At 42.1% G+C, this 15,649-nt stretch overlaps 1 protein-coding gene across 1 annotated transcript in view; it reads left to right on the forward strand.

Moving 5' to 3' along the window:
• Nucleotides 1–1,632: 1,632 nt before the first annotated feature.
• ei24 (EI24 autophagy associated transmembrane protein) overlaps nucleotides 1,633–15,649 on the forward strand; it is a 33,879-nt gene continuing 19,862 nt past the window's right edge. Inside the window, exons 1-3 of the mRNA XM_020516221.2 lie at nucleotides 1,633–1,797; nucleotides 6,720–6,786; nucleotides 10,289–10,413. Of these exons, the coding sequence (XP_020371810.2) occupies nucleotides 1,633–1,797; nucleotides 6,720–6,786; nucleotides 10,289–10,413 (357 nt within the window). The remainder of the gene's footprint in view (nucleotides 1,798–6,719; nucleotides 6,787–10,288; nucleotides 10,414–15,649) is intronic.

Consider the following 15,649-nt stretch of genomic DNA (forward strand, 5'->3'; position numbering starts at 1 on the left):
TATAGATGATTTGGAGTTGGGGACCACGTGTAGGGTGTCAAAGTTTGCAGATGACACTAAGATGAGTGGCAGAGCAAAGTGTGCAGAGGACTGTGAAACTTTGCAGAGGAACATAGATACACTGAGTGAGTGGGCAAAGGTCTGGCAGATGGAATACAATGTAAATAAATGTGAAGTCGTACATTTTGGTAGGAGTAATAGTAAAAAGGATTATTACTTGAATGGTAAAAAGTTGCAGCATGCTGCTATGCAGAGGGACCTGGGTGTCCTTGTGCATGAATCACAGAAGGTAGGTCTGCAGGTACAACAAGTAATGAGGAAGGCAAATGGAATTTTGTCCTTCATTGCTAAAGGGATTGAGATTAAAAGCAGAGAGGTTATGTTGCAGCTGTACAAGGTGCTGGTGAGGCCACACCTGGAGTACTGTGTGCAGTTTTGGTCTCCTTACTTGAGAAGGGAGGTACTGGCACTGGAGGGGGTGCAAAGGAGGTTCACTAGGTTGATTCCAGAGTTGAGGGGGTTGGCTTATGAGGAGATACTGAGTAGATTGGGATTATATTCATTGGAATTCAGAAGATTGAGGGGGGATCTTATAGGAACATATAAAATTCTGAAGGGAATAGATAAGATAGAAGTAGAAAGGATGTTTCCACTGGCAGGTGAAGATAGGACAAGAGGGCATAGCCTCAAGATTAGAGGGAGCAGATTTAGGACTGAATTGAGAAGGAACTTCTTCACCCAGAGGGTTGTTAATCTATGGAATTCCTTGCCCAGTGAAGTAGTTGACGCTACTTCAGTAAACGCTTTTAAAAAAAAAGGTGGATTTTTTTTGAACAATAAAGGAATTAAGGAATACGGTGAGAACGCGGGTAAGTGGATCTGAGTCCACGAAAGGATCAGCCGTGATCTTACTGAATGGCGGAGCAGGCTCGAAGGGCCAGACGGCCTACTCCTGCTCCTAGTTCTTGTGTTCTTGTGTTCCAGCGAAGCTCAGCATAAGCTGGAAGAACAGCACCTCATTTTCTACATGGGGATCCTGTAGCCCTCCGGACTCTCTCAAGTTCAATAATTTTAGGGTCTGAACTCTCTCATGTCCTAGCTCCCCACCCAGGCCTTGTTATCACATAGTCTGCCATTACACACTACTTGTTGTTAGCAACTAACAGTCTCCATTAACAGCCATTCGCCCTCCTAGCCAGATCATTATCTACTCCATTGTCTGTCCAACTGTTCTTCTCTTTCTTTGGGATCTATCCCCATCTATCGTTTTCTCCTATCTTCTGCATATAAACCAACATTTTCCTAGCTACCATCAGTGCCAAGGAAGGGTCACCGGATCTGAAATATTAACTCTGATTTCGCTCCACAGCTGCTGACAGACCTTCTGAGCTTTTCCAGCAACTTTTGTTTTTGTTTCAAAATACTTTATTACTAAGTCAGTTGTAGCATTTAGCTAAAAGAAATAGAAGGAGAAAGGAATGGATATGAAATTACAATGCGACAAGACTTTCATTTGGGGAATAAGTGATGATATAAACATGAATGGTTACTGAAACTAGTATTTTTTTGTTGCTGAAACATGTAAGATTTGCGTGGTCCACACTGGTTGACACTTGTATATGTGCAAAGTGCATGCATGGAGGCCATGTACACAAGCACCCATCTATTGGAATGAAGAGTCAGCCTCACATACAGACTATTCTGTCTGATGAAAGGCATCTGCTATTGTTTTTCAGTGAGCCCCGAATAGCGCACCGGATTGTGCAGTGTTGTGCCTGGAATGGAGGAATTTTCTGGGTAAGTCAGCTATTCTTTACTTAGTGTTAGCTGATCCTAAAGGATGGTGATTCCAGAATGAGATGAGCTTGCCTGTTGGTTAACTTCCTCAATTTTACCTAAATCACAGCTGCTTAATCAATATGAGCCTGTATTTATCTTCTAAAAAGTTCCTGGTAGTTTAGTTTAAAACAGCTGAGCAACTTCTTTATTATGAATAGTGACAAATAATGAATCTTTGTGATGTAATTGTTCAGGGTGTCGCACTGATAGAAGAGGAAGGAGTTTCCTCTATCCCCTTAAGTGGCCTTGTAGTAATTCCAAACAAGTAACTTATATTTGAAGAGCAAAGTTGTGTTCCATATTGGAGATCACGTTATAATCACAAATTGTAATTGCCCTGCAACCAGCCATAATTGCAGCTTACCCTGTTGCCTGCCCTATCCCCCGCTACTATTATAAAACATAGCATTTTGCAATAATATGTTCACTCTAATGATCTCATTTAAAATATACTAATGCAGCTCTGGTGATCTTGCTCCTATTAAGTGGAGTGCAATCTTGATTTGTAACATGTAACATGTAACCCTATGGTTAAGATAAATCCTTTTAAAACCTCAGAGTCATATTGCTGTCAATTTGTTTTCTGTCAGTTGAAGGTTAATTGTCAGGAATGAAAGTTTGGCTGTTGAAAAATGATCTTCTACAGGCTCTGAGGCAGAGATAGCCAGAGTGAAATTACTACCATTTCCATTTTTTTCTCAACATTTTCTACACTGGAATGGAAACTGAAAACATTTCAAATAAATATTGAAGTGCCAGAAATTCTGTGGTTTTTCAGCTCACGCGGTTGGTAGTAAGGAAATGCGAATTGAATGCTCTGCTCGATAGCCCTCCCCTGGCTTCCTGTTCTTTCAAACATCAGTCCCACACATATCATCTGACTAATGGAAACCCACAAGCTGGTTGAAGCTATCCATACTGCACCTCACTTGCCCAGTGCATGATGACTTGTTCAATTCTGCCCACCTTCCATTTCGGAACTCCATTCAGAACTTGCTGACTGAGATCTACCAAGAGGCATCCATTGAATCAACAAATGGGGTAAGACAGGAGGTCAACAGAAAGTTGCTTCTGACAAGCCCCATCTGTCGAATGGCAGGAATTGTAATGCAATAGCAAGAGCAGTCCTTGCTGAACAGCTTCAGAACCAGCCAGCACCCCTGTGCAGCCAACCACCTCCACCTCCACCGGAGCCTCCGTATAAACCCATTATGCATGTGTGAAGAGAGCCAAACAGTGCTGCACATTCCTGGGCAGTGTCCCCTCTACAGACTAAATACTGGACTAATCACCTTAAATTCAGCAAATGAGGAAGCGATTGCTTGGCTTTGGGGACGTGCATTTCCTAAATGAATAAGGAATATATGGTACACAGCAGCCAGTAATCACCATTCAACAGATATTTTGAGCAGAATTTTCCCAGCCAAATGGTGGTAGGTTTCAATGTGTGTGAGGTGGGAATGTCCTAGAAATTGATGTAGGCTCAGCCCTGCCCCTTTAGGTTTTGCTAGAGAGGGTTCAGACTACAGGGAGCCCCTGTATGTCTGGCAAGGAAGCCATTAGGATGATCAGAAAACCAATTAAGGATCTTTTTAAACTTGAAATTCCTGGAAGAAGTTCTTCAGTGCAGTTGAGGGGCTGGGAAGACTTTTTGATGAGTTGCTTAAAACAGCTTCACCCTTGCTATTGACAGAGACTTGTTCAGCTCACTTTACTCTCTGAGAGTGGTTTCACAGCTTGACTGTTAACTGACAACTTTTTGAAGGCATTTCACCTGTTTAGGACACCACACCTACAAGCTTACCCCCCAAGACTTGCATTGCCCTGACTTAGAGCTATATTGCCTTTCCTTCACTGTCATGGCAGCACAGTTTTGAAACTCCCTGTCAGCACTGTGGGTGTCACTGCACCGCATGGACTGCTGTGGTTCAAGAAAGCAGCTCACCATCATCACCTCAAGGAGAATGAAGGATGGATAATAATTACTAGCTCAGCCAGCAATGCCCACATCCTGTGATTACATTTTTAGAAATACATGCACTGTCAACTAACTTCCTGCTATCAATCTTCAGCACAGTGTGGGAGCAGCTTCACCTTTAACCTCTGCTGAGGGACAAGAGCAGAAACGGCACTACCTCTAGCAGGGACAACACCAGCTGCATGCTCCTCCGTAGGACAGATGAGATGGACACTAGCAGCAAGCTCCCTAGCCCCTACCCCATTCCCCATACTGATATGGCAGCTACATGCAGTAGATCAGTCTTTTAATGTATCGGAGCATCTGTGCTTCAGGAGGTTCAAGGTGCTGACATTTGCAGTCTCCTGAAACAAGACTACATGCCCAGTAGAGCAGGTGACCATGAGTTGGCAATGACATACAGGATTGCTGTTATTTGAAGGCCACTTCTGTTCACCCTCTCCACTGAGACTCTACCTCTCCTCAAGTTTGTGCAGCCTTGTCTGCAAAGAGAGGTATGTATTTATATTTGTAGCAACATCTGAGAGAAGGGAGAAGGCCATTTGTGGAGGGTGGCTGTGATGCCTGAGTGTGAGGGGGCAAAGGACAGAAGGTGAATGTGTGTTACTTGTTCAGGAGAGGATGTACCCACAAAGAGAGGGATGGGTGGAGCTAGAAAATGTATTGTCCGCTGTGCAGGAGAACACCGGATACATCAGAGGCTGTGGCTTTGCACCTGAAAATATCACACCAGTCACCTGCCATGTCCTCCTGAGGTTCTGGATCCTCCTGGTACATAGCTTCTAGGTTGATGTCATTGGCCACATCCATGCCCGGGTATAAACACAAAATACTGCAACTGCTGGAAATACTGCAGTATTGACTCCATTCCCTGCTGTGGATGTTACCTGACTGCTATGTGTATTTAGCATTTTTTATTTTATTTTATCCACACCAGTTTGGTTGAAGTAATGGTCCTTTACCTTCCATTCTTGAGAGAGCTCACTTCACTGTTGCTGTATGGATTCCACAGCACAGTTGTCAGGCAAGAGTGAGAGACCCTCGAAGCCCCCTTTCCTGGTCTCCTCTCCATTCCTGTCGTTACTGCAGATCCAGAATCCAAAAGAGGGTGAAGCCTTGTGACTCAGACCGTGGTTCCTTTGATTATACATTCTGTGACAGGATTGACCCATCGTCTTGCTTGCCCTCCCTAATTTATTGCAAAGTGGGGGTGGTATGCTGTTGTAGTTGCTCTGGGCAAGAGTATCAGCTTGGCAAATTCTGCCTATCCAGAAATCAGGATACTGACCTAAAAGTAGCTGTATCATTCTGGCAAGGACTTTGTGAACAGGATTCTGCTTTTTAACGTCATAAAATAAGGATGGGTGCAAGGCCCATTTTAAATAGATGCATTGTGCTGCATCACTGACCAAGGGTGGGAGTTTTAAGTGGAAGTTAGAGTTTCTACAAGTTTCTCGGCAGCTCCGACTGACTAGGGGTGTTATTGTGCTGCACTAAGACCAGTCAGTATATCTGTCCTGTAACCTGCATTGGGATCAGAGCAGAGTGGCGAAGGAGACACATTAGATTTCCAGGGAAAAGGGGAGAAACTTAATTAGAAATGTCTTTGCAAAACTAAAAACATAAAACGTTGTGGCCTCCAATCCAGATACTGCATTCCATGCACAGTCCACTGAACAAAACCAGCCATCACCTCTGTTAATGAAATTATCCAGCTTCTCTCCTCACCCAGGGTCTTCTCCTTTCCAAGCCTTGGCTCTCTGATACTGCCTTCATCTCAGAAAAAGCAAATTGAAGATTCCAGTCTTAGTCCATTGATTTAAGCACAATCTCTAGACCAGCTTCACTCTAATGCCAGTGAAGTTCTGAAATGTCAGAGCTTATGTCTTTAGATGAGCTATGAAATCAAGGTCCTGTCTGCTTTGTCAGGCGGATAGAAAATCCTTGCACTTTTCTTTGAAGAGAGGAGGGGAATTTTCCTGGTGTCCTAGCCAATATTTAACTCCTAACTCTGAAACAGATTAATTAGACATTTTGTCATTTGCTGGTCACAAATTGACTGTCAAGTTTTCTTAGACTACTGCCCTGAGATTGTAAAATCTGAACAGAGCATGAAATTGTGCTAAATCTATCTGGAAAAGTATCAGAATCAGGCTCAGTAGTAATATGCAATGCACCGTAAATAATGCAGTTTATCAAGCAAAACTGTTAGTAATTATTTGTCCAGCAAAACATTTCTCTTTACGTACATGTGAAGAATAATAGATTAGTGTGCTTGGCCCAGGATGATTCTGCAGCCTATAATAGATTGAGAGTTTTCATATTAATGTATAAAATTTTGGTTTCATATGGTATCATTTGAGTATCATGTTTTGGACCCCTTTCTGTATGTCATCGTTCTCTGCATAGTTATTCTGATAGCATCTTGTGTAAATACACTATATGATGTGACCCTGCATCTTATGGAGCAGAAAACTCCCACATCAGGCTCCACAATACTTTTCAGAATTGGACAGTTTCAGCCAGAATAGAAGTTGAGCATTTGAATGTATCACCGTCAGCTGAAAGGGTAACTTGGGCAATTCTTCCGATTGGACGTGAGTTAGGTTGGGAATAAGCATTGCTTATGATGTCCCCCACAGATAGCCTGCTGATACTTGTCCTGTATCACACTTGTAGACCAGCCCCTGTGCAAGGTACCTGCATGGTTGTCATCTTTGTTGGACCCAAGAAAACCCACATTTTAAAGTTGGGTGAATACATGGTATACTTTTCTTTTATCAAGAGTGAAACAATGAGCAGTAGAATCTTAAGTACTGTACGTTTAATTACCATGAGTATTTGAGAAAAGATGCTGTTATACTGTTTTCAGCAACAAATGTTTTTCCTTTTGTCCACACAGCTGAGTATCCTGGTCTTCTACCGAGTTTTTATCCCTCTGCTTCAAGCTATCACTGCAAATATAATTGGTAAGAAAACTATTACTGCAAGAGAGAAGAAAGGGTTGTGAATGTATTTGATATATCTGGGACCAGTAGCCCAAAAGGAACAAATTCCAACAAATTTCCCTGGTTAGTAGTTCTATAAATAGACCAAGTAGAGTGGAATTGACTATACAGGTTAGGTGGGATGAGTTGAAATTACCAGCATGCAAGATGGTGAAATCTGAATTCAATTAAATTCTGGAATAGAGAGTAGGAGCAGGATCAGGCCATTCAGTCCCACGAACCTGCTCTACCATTCAAAATGTTCATGGCTGATCATCCAACTCCCTGCCCAGTTCCCACTTTCTCCCCAAATCCTTTGATCCTTTTAGCCTTAAAAACTATATCTAAGTCATCTTCAAAACATTCAATATTTTGGCCTCAATCTCTTTTTGTGGCAGAGAATTCTACAGGCTCACCACTGTCTGGGTGAAGACATTGCTCTTCATCTCAGTTGTGAATATTCTACCCACTTATCCTGAGTATGTGATCCTTGGTTCTGGACTTTTGGTTATCAAAAAATCCTTTATGTATTTATACCCTGTTAAAGTTTTATAGGGTACTATGAGATTCCACCCTCATTATTCTAAATTCTGATGAATATATTCTTAATTGATCCAGTCTCTCTTCGTCTGTCAGTCCTGCCAACCCCAGAATCAGTCTGGTAAACTGATTGCACTCCCTCCATAGCCAGAATGTCCTTTCCTGGTCTCATCTACCTATATCTTCAGACAGCTGTTTGGTTCATGCCTTCATGAACAAATTACACATGTATATTTGTGTAGGTGAGAAGGTACAGCGACTTTAAAAAAGCATTCTTCCCCTAATGGAGGTTCACTTCTGAACATACAAGGGGTTCTGAAGGAAAAGATGGAAAGTGATGTTTGAACAAAACTATTTGCAAAAATATTTACGATTTACAGATTTACAATAAAACATTTGTAAATGTCTGAAAGTCTTTTGCTGCTTAATTCAACATAAGGATATTGGTGTATGAACATGGGTGTCAAGTGAAGACAGGATCCTTCAAGTCTCCACAGCCAAACTACTCTGCTAGCACTAAGATAGGTCCACAAGTGAAGAATAGCCTTTTAGATGAATTATCTTGGACCAAGACAGAAGTCACACGACACCAGGGTAGAGTCCAACAGGTTTATTTAAAATCACAAGCTTTTAGAGCGCTGCTCCTACAGCATCTTCAACTGCAGTCCATTTCAAATGGAACAAGATCTGGACAATATCCAGGCTTGGGCTGAAAAGTGGCAAGTAACACTCACACCACACAAATGCAAGGCAATGACCATCTCCAACGGATGAGACAATCTAATCACCATCTCTTAGCCTTCAATGGTGTCACCACCACTGAATCCTCCACTATCAACACTGTTAGGGTTACCATTGACCAGAAACTCAACTTGCGGCATAATCACAGTGGCTACAAGAGCAGGTCAGAGGCTAGGAATACTGCGACGAGTAACTCATCTCCTGACTCCCCCCTTCCCCCCACGTGCCCCCACCCCCACCCCCAAACCATCTACAAGGCATAAGTGAGGAATTTTAGGGAATACTCCCCACTTGCCTGGTGGTTGGGTGCAGCTCCAACAACATTCAACAAGTTTGACACTATTTACGATAAAGCAGCCACTTGATTAGCGCCACATCCACAAACATTCACTCCCTCCTTCACTGACACTGATTAGCAGTAATGGTTACTATCTATAAGATGTGCAGAAGTTCACCCAAGATTCTTAGACAGCTCCTGTCCGTCTAGAGGGTTGAAGGCAGTAGATACATGGGAACAGCACCACCTGCAAGTTCCCCTCTAAGTCACTCTCCATCCTGACATGGAAATATATCATCGTTCCTGCACTGTCGCCTAGTCAAAATCGTGGAATTCCCTCCCTAATGGCATTGTGGGTCAACTTACAGAACATGGACTGCAATGGTTCAAGAAAACAGCTCACCACAACCTTCTGCAGGGCAACCAGGAATGGGCAATAAATGCTGGCTTGCTAGCAAAGCCCATGTCGCACAAATTAATTTTAAACAATGGTATTAACAGTAACAGTAACCCACTTGAAATTGTACCATGAACACTGAAATTGCTGTGGAAAGGATCAGGTGCAGCATGGGTTACAAGTTGCACAACTTGTCTACCTTTTCTGATCATTGCTGGAAGTTAGCAGAAAGCATGGTACTATTCAGGCAAACATGGAGCCATAAAGTGTAAAAGGGACCCTTCAGCCCATCGAGTCCATGCTGAATTACCTACACTAATATAGGTGGTTGCTCTGTGTGTTGTGGTTTTTCTGTCATGGTGCTGTTTCGGAGGAACTAAATGCAACATTGCTGCACAGTTTGGGGAGTAGAATTGCCCTGACTAATTGAACTTAAGTAGGTTGGGTGTATTTTTGTAAAGATGATGTTGGGAGAAACTTTCACGCTACATAAAGCAATGGAAAATGCCTATTTCTCAATATCTGTGTAGTTTGGTTGGAGACTCTGAACTTGATTACAGCTTCCGTGTGCAACAGGGAAGCCAGCCCCCAAACACCACAACTACCTCCAGGCTTCCTGAATGCACCCCTGAGCCCTGACTACTCCATAACAACTCCCCATTACAGCCCAACTAAATCCAACCTTCGTCCTGACCACCCCACCATGATAAACCAATTACCTCCCTGATACCCCAGAATCACCTCCATGACACTGCCACGACTGCCCTGCGCTCCCCCCCACCACCAACTACCACAGTACACCTCCACAACACACTAGTTATACCTAAGCGCTGACTAACTCCTTAAGTTGTTACACCCCTGACTCGCCAACCACCCAACCTGACTTCCCTCATAATCATCTACCAATCTCATTCCCTGAAGCCCCACCTGACCCTCTAACCACTCGACTCTGTTTAATCTTCTGTTAAACCCTTGACCCACATACCCCAGGCCCACTTCCTACCACGTTCACTTTATCATTCTTTCCATTCACTAACGTTCACGATGGATGTTTAGCTTACCACACGGTGACTAGTGCTGAATAAAGAAGGAGTGGCCCACCTTCCCTGACTCTACAGTGCTATAAGAGAGTTCTTCGAGGAATTCTACACTCCAAATTTCAAGAAAAACATTCTCCTAAATGACCCAGACCACCGTTCCTCAGAAGATCTTTCCCATTATTTATTGCGCAGGTCTTCTGCTTACCTGCATACCTTGCATCCATGCTCTTGGTTCTTCCTGGGACTGAGTGCTTCTCCTTTCCTTATTTTAATGTTGCGTAGTTTGTTTTAGGAAGTGGTCTCCTCTTTGACTCCTTTCTGTGTTCCATATTATTTGAGTACTTGCGTTTTCTTGCCTTATGTAAGTCAAGCAACAACAAACCATTGCATCATGTAACATTTGCTATTAATAGAAAATTTGTTAGTTTCTATTCTGAGACATTGTTGATCTTTGGCTGTTTTTGTGAAGTAGTGTTTTTGCCTGTGCAGGTGACCCCTCATTGCATGGAGATGTCTGGTCCTGGCTAGAATTTATCTTGAACTCCACTTTCAGTGCTTTGTGGATATTGCCCTTGTTTGTCCTCAGTAAAATAGTGAATGCCATTTGGTTTCAGGTAAGTAACATTGGGCCATAGAGCAGATTGTTACTGCAGATTGTTTAATTATAATCCTGTCATCATATTTAACAAGTTTTCAGTATCAACTATTTATATCATGCCTTTAATATAGGTAACCTAATCTGTTTCATGGAGGCTTGGGGAAAACTAGTGCCAGAGATGGAGAAATTAGGCGGGTTGACATTAATTAATCGCGGGTTTTCTAGAGGGATTTTGAGGAGGAGAAGGAAATCGAGGATCTCTTTGTTAAGAAGAAAATGGGATACACTAGATACCGGGACAAGAATGGTGCTAGCACTGAACAAAGCCTGTGTGATAATAGAGTCACATTTATTAGCCCGTGAAGAATTTGGGTAGAAATGTAAACAGACAAGTGAAGTGTGTTCAAGGTAACTGCAGAACTGAACTTTTTAAAAAAAAAAGCCCAGCGTCTCAGTCCCTTGAAAGTTAAAATGACTGATATCAACTTTCAATTTCCCAAAGACTCTTAATAAGAGCACTCCAGGCTGTACAAAAAGCCAATTAATTTATTATTTGGTGCCAAAAACCTCTTGTGTTTTAGTCACCCAACGGTCTGATGTGTGCAAACAACAATTCCCCTGATCTCCAATCAAGCAACTAAGATAGTTATACCCAGCTTCTATTTGGCCAATTTTACCTGCACACCTTCATTGTGGATACACATTCCACTAACCTAGGTTTATTTTAGGGCTAGTTAATGAATGGCGTTACGTTTCAAGCCAGAAATAATGTTCTTTCTTAGCCACTCAGCACCCAGAGATTCCTGGTCAGGGTGAGCACATGTTAGCATACATCTCACAAAAAAAGGGCCCAAACACTGAAATTATTAGACTACAAGAAATATGAGAAGGGATGTTAGCAGGACCATTGTTCCCTTTGAGATGTGCGGGTGCACAGCAAATCGACAATCCAGAAAGATTCCACATCGATTGTACGTAAGTTGTTGTGCGCAAAATATTCTAAGGGTCCCACATGTTTAAATAAATAGGATACACACATTAAAAACAAAATTTGATGGGATCTTGGTCAGAATTATAAATGACTTGAAGGTGACCATGTTTTCATGTGCCTGCTGCCCTGTCTTTAATGGTAGAGGTGTTGGTTTGAGATGTGCTATCAAAGAAGCCTTTTCTAAAGTTTACATTTTAGATGGTACATGCTGCAGTAGTGAAAATGGAGCAATGGTTGTTCACAATGCTGAATTAAGCCAGCTACTTTGTTCTGGATAGATTTGAGCCTCTGACTAATAGAGCAGCATTCTTCAGGAATGTGGAGAATTAGTCACATCCCTAACTTAAGCCTTGTATGTGAGGGATAAGCTTCACTTAGTACAGAATACTCAACCTCGGACACTAACAGCCAATGGGTGTAGTTGAGTTTCTGAATGACGGTGACCTTTCTTACCCCATGGATGTTGATTCCACTGATCCCTCCAATCACCTAAGGACAACATGTTACTATTTGGGTATTCCGTTAGAATCAAGATATCCTTTAAATTTGTCTTTCGAGCAGTATAGACTCATCTCATATGTGGGCAGCAGCAGCAGTAGAGAAGCTGGTAAAAGAAAGTTAAGTGAAAGCACTTGAATGTGAAGAGGACAAATTAAAACCAGGTAAAGAGAGCACATAGCAACAAAGAGCGAAAGTCAAGTGTAATATTTATGTCTCCTTAATATAATTGTGTGTTTTGGACATTCAAACTATTCAACTGGGGAGATGAAGGTTTCTGTGAACATTCTTCAATCTTAATATTATGGAGAATTGTGTTTTCTTTGTATTTGTTCATCTGTGAAGGTTTAGTAAGGTTGTATTCATTGCTTGCAGGCACACTGGTGGCTAGTTAGGCCTATCTGTGACTGGCAGATTTAGATTTAGATTTAGATTTATTTATTTGTCACATGTACTAAGTACAGGAATACATAGCAAAATACAGCAAAAAATGCACAAAGTCACCATTCACTGGCACCCGCCTTGTTACAGAAACAAGAAACAGAACCAGAAACAAGAATTAAAAGATTTAACAGCCAAATGATAAGCAAGATAAGAAGAAAAGTCCAGATTTCAGAGTCCCCAGTCCCATCTCCACATTGGTGCAGGCGCCGCTCCAATCACTAGGATACCGCTGCCCCCTCACCGGCCCCACTCTCACCGCCCACTGCCCCCTCACCAGCCCCGCTCTCACCGCCCACTGCCGCCCCCCCACCCCCCCCCTTCCCGCCCACCGCTGCCCCCTCACCGGCCCCGCTCTCACCACCCACTGCTGCCCCCTCACCTGCCCCACTCTTCCTAGTCTCTTTAGATAGAATCTTCACTGACATTTAAGGACAAGCAGATGAAGGGGAAAGGGTTAAAAGGTTAAGTTTGATATGGTGAGATAAAGCAAATACAGTTCAAAGAACCCTTTGTCAGAACTAAACAGTGGCCTCTTACTCAAACATGCAAAACACCTAATGCCTGCTTCATATCTCTTGTTCATTTTTAATGTGAGTGATATGTTTCCAACTGAAAATGGGCACACACTCTCCGCTCATAGTGAAGTAACCCAAGTAGTGTACTTAAATGGGTAGTATCTGGATGATATTTCAAGGCTTATTTCTGTTTCTTATGTTTATTTACCAATCTTGTTGTGTTTGTTTCCTTATTTCTCCTTCTTTTTCTCACTTTATTTTTTCCTTCAGGATCTTGGGAGACCTCACTTCAAGGTAAGTGAGGAAGCATCAGCTATCAATACTCAACAATCCTGACCGTGGGAACAATGTCGCTCCTGAATATACTGCTGGGTTTTATCTTTGATTGTTCAAGAGATGTGAATATCATTGGTAGACTGACCATGTTGCCCTTGATCTTGAGATGGTGAGCTATCTTCTTGAACTGCTACAATCCATCTCCTGCAGGTACACCTGCAGTGCTGTTGGGAAGAGCATTCCGGGATTTTGCACAGCGAATGAATAGTGACATATTTCCAAGTTAGAATGATGTGTGGCTTGGAAAGACACTTGCAACTGGTGGTGTTCCCATGCGTCTGCTGTCCTTGTCCTTCTAGGTGTTAAACACTGCAGGTTTGGCAGCAGATACATCTAGATGATACACTGTGCTATCATTCCTCATGAATGATGGAGGAAGTGAATGTTCAAGATGGTGATTGGGGTATTAATGAAGTGTGTTGTTTTGTCTTAGATGGTGTCAAATTTCTTGTGTGTTCATGTAGCTTGACTCACCCAGACAAGTAGATGGTATTTCATTACACTCCAGAATTGTGGCTCTGATGGTGGACAAGCATTGCTGAGTCAGGAAGTGACTTATTCTCTGTAGAATTCCAAGCTTCTGACCTGCTTTTGTAAACAAAGTATTTAAGTGGCTTATCCAGTAAATTTTCTGGTCAGTTGATATTTTTCACTGGTTAAGCATTCTGATTATAATTATGTTTTCCTCTTTTATGTGACTCTTTTTCTATTGTATTTTAGTGAGGTGTCTGTCGAAATTCCCTTTTGCCTGATGCATCCTAAACCTTTGGAGGGTAAGTACTGTTCAGATACCAGAACACGCTTTTCACTTATTGCAGATTCTAATTCCAGCACCAGGACAACTTACAATCCCAGCTTTAGCGAATATATTATTGAGAATAGTTGCAACTTTGGGCCTGATTGCAATCTTTTGCCAGGAGGTGGATTTTGACCAGGCTGAAAATGAGCCATAGAGTTCAGCAGCCTGCAGGAGAAGCTGGAATGAGTTTCCTGTCAAGCATTTCTATCAGATCAAAACTACATAGAGAGGTTTTGTCATTAAATTCTTTCGTGCAGTCAGAAAATGACAGAAGAGTACACATTCAGGCTCAAAAAGGAAGCTTAGATATCTCCACTAAGCCACTGCTCCTGCCCCTCCGCTTGCCATTCAAGTGACCATCCACAAGACATTGCTGACGACTTGGTCTTAATGGGTAATTTCCACTGTGTGATTTTTTTCCAGTATTTCCCACCAACATGCCACCCATTGGCACACCACCACCCATTGAAAACTGAATTAAAACCAAGCTATCTGCCAATATTGTGCTTTTGTCTTTCTGCTCAGTACTACTTGACCTTTTCATTTTCACAATCTGACACACTGGTTCTCTTCTCGCCTATATTCCACACCAGTTACTAATCTCAAAACAAAATATGGTGGATGAAGGTGATCCAAAATGAAAACTGAAAAGACTGGAAATACTCAACAGGTCTGGCAGTGCCTGTGGAGAGAGAAATAGAGTTAATGTGTCAGGTCTCTAGCTTTCCATTCTGATGAAGTTCACAGTGCCGAAATGTTTCTTTCCTTCCACAGATGCTGTCATTTCCTAAGAAGCTTTAGCAAGACTATAGATTGCATAACCTTCTTTCATCTTTCCTTCTGTCACAATGTTTGTTTGTTTAATTTACTGACTACTCATTTTAAACTTGGTGATGCCTGGATTATTGTTTTTAATCCTAAAACTTGATTTCTCAAACAGTGCTTTCACACCCATAAAGAATTCAAATGAAATTTGTAATCTTGGACTAGTCTGCATTATCCTGCATCTTATTCCGTTTAGCCTCTCAGAAATGTCCCTTAAAACCTGAAAAATTGGGCTACTCATATCAATGCATAAATAGTGAGGAATTCAATTGAAGATAGACAGGGTAGGGAATTAAAACTGAAAAGTACTGGAGAAGCTCAACAAGTCTGGCAGTATCTACAGGGAGAGAAACAGCATTCAAATTTCAAGTCCAGTATAACTTTTCTTCGGAACCCACATCAAACTTGAAACATTAACTTTTCTTTTCAGACATGCTGCCAAACCCGTTGACTTTCTCCAGAAGTTTTTGTTTCTGTTTCTACAATACTTTGCTTTTATTTTATGTGGAAAATAGGATATATCTCCTCTCCACTTTTAAATGCATCGGAAGGAGGCTCTGTGGGTGATAGAAACTAACACAAGTGAACCTTAATTTTAACATGCACGTACATGAATGTTACCACAGGAATTACAGGGCTATGGCTGCAATCTCAACTGCTTCCCCTGCATAATAATAGAATCCCTACAGGGTGGAAGCAGGCCATTTGGACCATCGAGTCGGCACTGACCCTCTGAAGAGCAACCCCTCCCCCCCACCCCCCCGGAACTACCTCCCTACCCTATCCCCATAAATACGGCCAATCCACCTAACCTACACATCCCTGGACACTATGAGCAATTTAG

The sequence above is a fragment of the Rhincodon typus genome, chromosome 32 (genome assembly GCF_021869965.1).
Source record: "Rhincodon typus isolate 14 chromosome 32, sRhiTyp1.1, whole genome shotgun sequence".
Lineage (NCBI taxonomy): Eukaryota > Metazoa > Chordata > Chondrichthyes > Orectolobiformes > Rhincodontidae > Rhincodon > Rhincodon typus.